Here is a 10,255-nt window from a genome sequence, read left to right as displayed (position 1 = left end):
TTATTGTGTATTTTTAATTTTTAGAAATAATGACGCGTGTTTAACTGGCACTCATAAAGTTATACTTTTTCTTCAGTTGACGCGTTTAAACAATTACAAAACGTATATGATTGCTACAGAAGCTATATACATATAACAGACTACAGGTGTCGATATCGAGCTTGTCGCACCGAGACGAAGATCAAGTTCTTCAGATGCGCTAAACAACCCAGGAAATATATACAATAATTACAAATTCAAGACATTGAATCAGTAAGACCACGGGAATTGGCATTAGAAAATAGGCTTTGGAGTGATAGTTAATATTGAGCAGTGAATTGATAATTAGCACGTAGAAAGCACGTATAATTGATAATGAGCACGTCTTTCTTCAGGGGATCGTTCAGAATGAAAACTCGTTGTGGATTGTAACGGTTTCTGAAAACAAAGAATGAACAATTTGAACACATATTGAGGTTATTCGAGATTATAAACAATATAGAGAAAATAGCCAAGGTTAACAAGCAATAAAAGGATGCTAACATAAGTAAATGATAACATACAAAATTTCTGAACAATCTCGGTCAAGTTTGGTCCAAAATGAATTTTGTCTGAGCCCATTAACTTCGGTCCTACCTATAAAAAGGTCCCAACCTTATGTATACGGGAGAAGTATGTTCAGTAAAATTCTTTACAGCACGTTTAACTCTGAGGATTTCCAGGGCCTCCTCTCTTCTCAGTTGATGATGGGAGATTCATGGTCTCTAATGCCTTCGAAGTCGCACTAGTGATACTAATAATCACTAACATTTGACGGTTGTTGAAGGCAGATTTATAGTGAATTATCTCGACGCATTTACTATACGAAGACTTGTATTCACTATATACAGGGTGCGGCGCGGGAACTTACTTATTTGAATTGCGCGCCACGTGGCGGCCATTAGTCCTAGGAAGGTGGCGCCATGCGCAATATGGTGACAAAATGTATTGAACAGCATGGAGGTCACCTACAAGATGTAATATTCAAGAATTAAACTTGTAAGTAAACCCAACGAAACTTTAAATGTAGCTCTTTGTAAAAAAGAAAGAATTAAAACGCTATCTTTAATACTTTTTACTTTGTGATTTTTTTAAAAGAGTAAGTTCCCACGCCGCACCCTGTACTCTATATGCGCAGTCGCACTACGAAAGTAATACTCGAGACATTAAATGTTCACAATCAAGTTCATACAACATGCACCACTACCCGACCGCATGGTGATTCATATATTAGAAGTGGAAGACATTTCGAATTGGGTAATAAAATCTCATTTTTTAATGAACTCACTGAAGTTTAATTTTTGCTTGTGACACATAAGGAATTGTACGCATGGAAACTTTGTAACATTTTCGAAAGATTTTGTACGTCAGAAAATTCGTGGATTATAAAGAGAATGGATCAGCAGACACAACGCTAATTTCGGAGTGTTACTATATTCTGTGCGGAAAATAAATGTATACAAACGTCGTGGAAACCTCCAGCGGTCTAGCAAGAACCATGAGTAAGAGCCAAGCTTTCAATGTAACACGGAAATCAATTTGTTAATGAAGATGATCAAAATGTGTGAATATGATCTGCTTTAAACTAAGCTAAAATATATAATTATTTCAACAAGTTAAGTATCATTAGATTATCGAAATTTGTCAACTCAAATTTAAATTCCAGCTACATGGTGAATCATGCGTGCCCGGTCACGCGAAGAATCATCCTCCCACCGAGATTATTACATTGAATTTGGACGGCTTCTTAACACTCATTTTTTTGTATGCGAAAAAAAGTTAGTCAAATTTCATCTGGTTGAACTGCTTGCAATTGTCTAAGTAAAAGTCACAACGCAAGAAGCAAAATGTTTGGAAGAATTAGTAAACATTCAAAAATTGAACCGCGCTATAGAACACTCTCAAAGTAATTTCTCTTTAGTTTTACAAAACAAAGATTGATTATTTTTAGGTTGATTGCCGTTAGTTTGGCCAGTTTTGCAGTTGCCAAAGATTTTATTGCGCTTTCGAATGTTTTAGAAACCAATATCATACACACAACGGAAATTATCATTGTCATTTGTATGTCAAGGAAACTTGTAATCCAATTATTTTAAATCTCCGAAAAGAATCCCGAAACGTAACGATGTCTCAATTATTAATTGTTCACTTGGTCTATACAGCAACATTTAACTTTTTAAACAGCAAACATTATCAATAAAGGAAGGGCAGTACTCCTTTTAATCATTGAATGAACGGTCGGAAAAAAACATGTTTATAATGACGATGCACCTCATCTGTCAACGTTGTCTCGTTCTGTTCACTTCCACTTTTATGAACAGGTGACATGTTGAATTCGACCGAGCGGCCATTTTCATGCTTACACAGCGGAGACAATGAGTTTTGCCCTTCCAATGAAGAAGTAGGTGTGTGGAGAATCCGTGAAGAGTAGAAACTGCGATGTGAAGGAACAGAGGGCAAGTTCTCTGTTTCGTATCCTGGAGTCTTTAAGGAGACTGGGGCAGATAACGGAATTCTGCTATCCACTGAAGTGGCAGGAAGAGGAGAGTTGAGAGGTGACGGAAGATAGGGGCTGTTGGAAGGTAGTGGATAGTATGGCAATGGAGAAGGCAGAGGGTAGAGAGGGAGCCTATGGTTTGGTAACGAATGCAAGGCCATCTGAGGTAAGGGATGAGATGAAAATGGGCTGGAAAGTCCAACAAGGAGAGGGCCGAGACCGGTATCGAAGATTGGCCACGGAAAATTTTGCTTCATTCGCTTGTCTTTCATTCTTCTATTTTGAAACCAAACTTTAATTGTGGACTCAGGAAGACCCAATTCTTTAGCAAGGTCACTGCGCCTCGGTCTGGAAACGTAATTTTCTGTATTGAACTCCTTTTCAAGAGCACTAATCTGTTCTTTCGAGAAGGCCGTTCGATATCTCCTGATTTCGTTCGATTCCAGTGAAGTAGACTTCTTGGAGGCACCGTCTGGACCATTGGAACGTTTATAAGCTTTTGGCTGGCACTCGATGTTAGACGAAAAATCTACTTCGTCAAGCTCTTCATCCCCGCTGTTGCTCCTAGCTCGTTTCCTCCTGCCATTCAAGTAATCACTAGCTTCATTTTGTTGAACATTTGCATTTTCTTCTCCCTCCAAAGGTCCAGAAGGGGACTTCCGGGGCGAAGTTCCTCCAGCACCACGCGTCCTGGCCACTGCGACGTCCAGCGTCGTCGACACGGGGCTGCTGGGTATTTGCAGCTTGGCATCGTCTGAAGAGAAAAAATGATTAGATTTAACAAGACAATTCACACAAAATTCAGTCATTTCGATGAATTTTAACGAAATAAAATTCAACTCAGGTTACCGTGCGCCAAAATTGATGAATTCCATATGACGTATTTTAAATACTGCTCACTTGTATGTACTTGACAACTGCTTTCAAGTAATAATTCGTACGCTTGCAAGCGCATCAGAACTTTGTGACTGCAACGTATATAAGGGTACCCACACAGTGAAAGCAGGTTGCCAGCGTGCTGGTTACCTGCTTAGGTTAGCGCCTGAAATTGAAATATATAGGCCTGGCGCTGGCCTATAAGGACAGGTTTTCACTGTGAACACTTACATTATTATCCTATGTTCATTCTTGTGACAGGTTGGAGCAGGTTGCCCGCACGGGCAAACCTGCTTTCACTGTATGGGCAACCTAAGGGTACGTACACAGTGAAAGCCGGTTGCCAGCGTGCTGGTTACCTGCTGAGGCTGGCGCCTGAAACAAGCGCGAGAGGTTCACAGAGGAAGCAGGTTGCCAGCGTGCTGGTTACCTGCTGAGGCTGGCGCCTGAAACAAGCGCGAGAGGTTGTTCACAGTGGAAGCAGGAAACATGCTTGTGCATTCCCTATAACGATTGATAAAATCTCTCAATAATACGAATCATACAGTCAAAACTCATTATAAATGAATAAATCGCATGATAAATTCATCATATAACGAGTCAAACTCTCTGAACCGCTGAAAAGCTGTTAAAAAAATGTTAAGAAGAAATTTGATCATGAGAAAAGCTGAGAATTTATCGAAGTCTGTACTGTCTGTTGAACCTGCACCATAAACATGTCATCACCTGCACCATAAACATAAACATGCCATGTCCCATGTCCCATGTCCCATGTCCCATTGTCCCATGTCCCATGTCCCATTGTCCCATGTCCCATTGTCCCATGTCCCATTGTCCCATGTCCCATTGTCCCATGTCCCATGTCCCATGTCCCATTGTCCCATGTCCCATGTCCCATGTCCCATGTCCCATTGTCCCATGTCCCATGTCCCATTGTCCCATGTCCCATTGTCCCATGTCCCATGTCCCATGTCCCATGTCCCATGTCTCCCATGTCCCATGTCTCCCATGTTAGGTACAACTAATTCAAAAATGACCATATGCCAAGCAGGTTGAGCAGATAAGAATGTGCAGTACATTCCGGTAAATAGGTATAAGCAGGTTGTCGGCAGAAGCCTATTCGTACAGGTTTCCACTGTGAACACTTACATTATTATCCTATGTTCATTCTTGTGGCCGGTTGGAGCAGGTTGCCCGCGCGGGCAAACCTGCTTCCACTGTGTACGTACCCTAAGTCTTCAATTCAGAATACGATAACATTCATGTGCGAGTAAATAAGAAGAAAGATTACAGTCATCAAATTATTTCTCCAAATTCAGTGAGTCAGTGAGTGTTTTACAGGCAATAAATTCTAGTATTCCAAGCACGATGTACTTAAAAATGAATAATCAAAATTGACGTATGAAATCCCATAATATTCATGTACTCTGGCCAAATATTTCAGCACTGAAAATATGACTCGATCAATTTATATTTATAATGAGGAAGTAGAGAAAAGAAATTACCGACGCTCTGTGGAAAACTATTGCGCGCTATATTTAAAAAAATATAACTCAGTACTCACTGCAGTGAGTGACAGAGAGCGCATTTTCTCGTCGATGAAAACGTGAAGTCACGGACGGACAGACGGACATGGCGAGCACAATATAGTGCATTTTTTCATAATTGAGAAAATGCGCTATAATATATAACTCAGTATTCACTGCAGTGAGTGACAGCGAGCGCATTTTCTCGTCGAAGAAAACATGAAGTCACGGAAGGACAGACAGACGGACAGACAGACGGACGGACGGACGGACATGGCGAGCACAATAGTGAATTTTTCATAAATGAGAAATGCGCTGAAAACCTGTGCTGCTTTCCTTGTCACTTAATTCGAGTGTTTAGGTTGGGGCGCGATTAAGGCACTCAATTAATGTTACTCTGGCGACTAAAAAGCGAAGGATTTAGCGCTTGAGTTCTGCTATTATGTTGATGCAAATAAGCAAGCCGCGATTGCTGCCATCGTGTGGGGGAGGGCGGAGTGTGATGATGTGGTGAGTCAGACGCGTGCTTGTGGATGCAGACACAATTTCAGCCGTGAGGCATCGCATGGAAGAATACATAGTTTCATGAAAGTAATAGTAGTAATGAAGATTTAAGCTGCGGTACATGAAACGAATAAGTGATAGTTTCATGATATTGAAGATTTCAGTGGCGGTGCAACATATGGATAAGTGAAAATTTCATGATATTAAAGATTTCAGTGGCGGTGCAACATTTGGATAAGTGATAATTTTATAATATTGAAAATTTAAGCGGCGGTGCAACATATGGATAAGTTATAATTTAATAATATTGAAGATTTAAGCGGCGGTGCAACATATGAATAAGTTATAATTTAATAATATTGAAGATTTAAGCGGCGGTGCAACATATGGATAAGTTATAATTTTATAATATTGAAGATTTAAGCGGCGGTGCAACATATGGATAAGTTATAATTTTATAATATTGAAGATTTAAGCGGCGGTACATCATACGTACATGTGAAAATTTCACGATACGGAAGATGACAGTTAAAAAAACACAATGAGAAGTGTAGCTCGGTGCTCGGCGGAGCGACGCTTGATTTACAGCATCGTGTTAAGTGCGGGTGCCGGCTTTACCAGCTCGATCAGAGCGTTCGCTCGCCATGCTCTCCCCTCACGGTTTTTTCTACGCGCTTCGTACGAGTTTGTGTGTCTTAAGTACATTGAGCAATTAGAGCGAACGTTATCCTCGTAGTTAGAGTGGTGTGTTGTTTACGACATCGTAACAGCCGTGGCAAAATATGAATAACTGTTTGGTCGTTAGCGCTCCTTTGCCGCTGACATGATCTGGCTGCTCGTATCTCCGAGGAGTGTGATTGCCTGCGCGAATGATGAAAGACCTCATGTATTTCAACATTGCTATGATTGTTAGTTTTTCGATGACATTAGTAAATATTTTAAATACGTAGAATATGATTGAAAAAATATTTACGGTACCAGTGAATAATTTTAAACACGGAAAATGGATTTAAGTGATAACAAATGAAATAATGAGTGCCCTAAAAGTAAAATATTTTTCCATAGTCAACTAAACCGAGCGCCTTATTACCACTCATTTCTTGTACAGGAAATGCCAATTTTTTTGTTCGTAAGCGTATCACAGGAACGACGAGCATATACTATACAGACGTACACTATACAGACGTACACTACACAGACGTACAATATAAAGACGTACACTATACAGACGTACACTACACAGACGTACAATATAAAGACGTACAATATACTGACGTACACTATACAGACGTACACTATACAGACGTACACTATACAGACGTTCACTATACAGACGTACACTATACAGACGTACACTGCACAGACGTACACTATACAGACGTACACCGTACAGACGTTCACCATACAGACGTACACTATACATACGTACACTATACAGACGTGCACTATACAGACGTACAAAATACAGACGTACACTATACAGACGTACACTATACAGACGTACACTATTCAGACGTACACTATACAGACGTACACCGTACAGACGTACACTATACAGACGTGCACTATACAGACGTACAAAATACAGACGTACACTATACAGACGTACACTATACAGACGTACACTACACAGACGTACAATATAAAGACGTACATCATACAGACGTACACCCTACAGACGTACCGGTACACCATACAGACGTACACTATACAGACGTACACCATACAGACGTACACCGTACAGACGTACACCATACAGACGTACACCATACAGACGTACACTACACAGACGTACACTATACAGACGTACACCATACAGACGTACACCATGCAGACGTACACTATACGGACGTACACTATACAGACGTACACCATCCAGACGTACACTATACAGACGTACACTATACAGACGTACACTATACAGACGTACATCATACAGACGTACACTATACAGACGTACATCATACAGACGTACACTATAAAGACGTACATCATACAGACGTACACTATACAGACGTACACGTCACACCATTAACACGAGTACGTATCATCATGCGTTGAATTAACATGAATATATCCACCAGTCAGTGCGTGACAATTGCATCTGATCCCGGGCAATGTCTACCTGCATGTATTGTACAGATATTGAAATTACTTGTGCACACTACGACAGGTTTCTTATAAATATTTTGTACCTGTGTAAAAAATCAAATGCCCAAATATATAAGATAAAATATTCATTTATATTGCATCACGCGTTAGGAAGTTATAGTTACTCTATAATGAAATATAATGAAGGCATTTCAAGAAGAAAACCAAACCCGAGACTTGTTTGTTTAAAGCAAACGACGATGTTTTGAACGTTAATTGTGCTCAGTGTTGAAAAATATAATTAAAACGCTGAAAATAAACTAATTGAATTATGCCGGGGATTTAAATGAACGCTATACATCGCATGAGAATTTGTGATGTGTTGCTAATTTGCCATTGATACTTAATTCTCGTCTCGTGTGTCCCTGAGAAAAAGTGCTATCATGATATAAAATATCGAGGTTATTAAAGAGAAAGCCTTGAACCGAAAAAATCGTGCCATGTTGAGACCGCATCAAAAATAATGTTTTCTACACTGTTAGAAAAATTACCGTTAACGGTATTACCGGCGTTTCAGTGGCCGGTCGGCACGTGAAAAGAAACACCGAGTCGCCGTTTTTATTCTAATTTAACACTAGAAATCCGTAAAACATCTGATAAAAACGGCGAAACAGTTTATTTTCACGGGGCGACCGGCCACTAGAACGCCGGTGGGAACGTTTTTTCACCGTTTTTTCTAACAGTGTATACGTTGCTGCATCGTTGAATCAAATGACGAAATCGAGCCGATTCGTGTCGATTATCTACATAAATGTGGCAGGTTGGTTAGATTAGTTTCATATCATTTGGTCGGAGCGATACATCGATACATTTAATAATAATAAAAAATTTTGAATAACCGACAAGAATTAAAGATCAAGAATATCGAAGCCGATCTGCGCGCGTGGAGCTCGAGCGTCGACAGCTGCCACCAACACCGAACAGCTGCCACCAACACCAAACAGCGGCCACCAACACCACACAGCTGCCACCAACATCACACAGCTGCCACCAACACCAAACAGCTGCCACCAACACCACACAGCTGCCACCAACACCTCACAGCTGCCATCAACACCACACAGCTGCCACCAACACAAGGTAACACCACTAAGAAACGCTCATGCTTTATAATAAAGAGAGTGATCAGCAAGACGCGTTGTAGCGGCGGCTGTAAATGGCCGCGTGAGTGCCACAACGCATTATCAGTGCCACTTAGCGAGGCGCGCTAATGCCTACAGACAGAGCGTCGTAGCCACGCGACTTATGTGGCACTTCGGCCCAGTGGCATCTATCGTCTCGGCCCTGTGGCATCTCCCGTCTCGGCCCCCGTCTCGGCCCTGTAACATCTCCCGTCTCAGCCCTGTGGCATCTCCCGTCTCGGCCCTGTAACATCTCCCGTCTCGACCCTGTAACATTGTGGCATCTCCCGTCTCGGCACTGTGGCATCTCCTGTCTCAGCCCTGTGGCATCTCCCGTCTCAGCCCTGTAGCATCTCCCGTCTCAGCCCTGTGGCATCTCTGGCATCTCCCGTCTCAGCCCTGTGGCATCTCCCGTCTCAGCCCTGTGGCAGCTGTCTCTTATACACATCTAGATGTGTATAAGAGACAGCCTTGAATACCATGCCTGAATACCGTGCCTGAATACCATGCCTGAATGCCATGCCTGAATACCATGCCTGAATGCCATGCCTGAATACCATGCCTGAATGCCGTGCCTGAAAACCATGCCTATAAATACCGTGCCTGAATACCATACATGAATACCGTGCCTGAATACCATGCCTGAAAAATATGGTTGAAAACATGCTGAGCCCATATCGTTTGGCAGCATTTCATCGATCATTCCATAAATGGAATGTACGATATATAATGTACATTATACATAATGTAATCTTAATTTTATAACATAGCAATCCTCATGCCTCGTTTCAGGTTGACATGAGTATTCGCGATGAATGGACGGTTACTGACAGCCATGATTGTTTCTATGCAGAAATCACCATTATATTCAGGTCGTAAGATGTTCAAAAATTGTAGAACAAAAAAATCATTTACAGACTACGCTCAGTGGTAAGTGAAATATTCTTGTCCATTACCGTAGATTTTTAATAAGTAATTTCTGGCCTGATCTAAGTTCAGAGATGATCTAAGTTCATTAAATAGCTCAAACAAATAAGTTATTGTTAACCAATGTTGCGCTGATTATTCACATGAAATATCAATAACAGAATTTGCATGTAAATAATTTTCAATGACAAACCTGACGTCGGAGATGCCCCGCGATTCGCGTGGTCATCGTCGCAAGTTTGTCGGTCGCCTACGTCGTCACGCGTCTTGTGCTCATCATGCGGACGAAGCTCGCCATCATCCGCCTCGCCCGTCTCAGTTTTGCGGACAAGAATATCATGGACTGGATCCTCGCATCTCTTTTCCGTGTTTCGAGACTGGCTGCAGAGCTCATTGGATATTTCGTTTCGTTCAAGTCTCTTGGTTGAAAAATTGTGCTGGAATGGAGGAGCAAGTGCGTAATTTGGCAGCCGAGTGGAGTTAACGTAGGAGGAGAAATCCTTGCAGCCACTCTGCAGGATATTGGAGTATATGGAGGTGTCTCTGTAACTATTCTGCAGGATATTGGAGTACATGGAGTCACTGCAGCCTTCCAGGTGCGCTATACTAAATGGATCTGCAGGGTGTGTGGCCAT

General features: G+C 41.5%; 1 protein-coding gene across 1 annotated transcript; it reads right to left on the bottom strand.

Annotated features, from left to right (window-relative positions):
• Positions 1 to 1,302: 1,302 nt before the first annotated feature.
• On the bottom strand, positions 1,303 to 10,255 carry LOC108675321 (homeobox even-skipped homolog protein 1-like). The gene is made up of 2 exons (XM_018163318.2): positions 9,814 to 10,255; positions 1,303 to 3,269 (listed from the first exon to the last, which is right to left on the bottom strand). Exons 1-2 carry the CDS (start codon positions 10,253 to 10,255, stop codon positions 2,242 to 2,244), a joined length of 1,470 nt encoding a protein of 489 aa, XP_018018807.1. The 3' UTR covers positions 1,303 to 2,241.

The sequence above is a fragment of the Hyalella azteca genome, unplaced genomic scaffold, assembly GCF_000764305.2.
Source record: "Hyalella azteca isolate HAZT.00-mixed unplaced genomic scaffold, Hazt_2.0.2 contig8388, whole genome shotgun sequence".
In the NCBI taxonomy this organism is placed as follows: domain Eukaryota; kingdom Metazoa; phylum Arthropoda; class Malacostraca; order Amphipoda; family Hyalellidae; genus Hyalella; species Hyalella azteca.
This window is presented reverse-complemented; position numbering and strand designations above follow the sequence as displayed.

Bases quoted from the DNA above. Each gene is read 5' to 3' on its own strand.
- LOC108675321 (XM_018163318.2), bottom strand. From the start codon at position 10,255: ATGGCCACACACCCTGCAGATCCATTTAGTATAGCGCACCTGGAAGGC. The intron at 3,270-9,813 runs GTTTGTCATTGA...TTTTCTCTTCAG, and splicing joins CGGGGCATCTCCGACGTCAG to ACGATGCCAAGCTGCAAATA.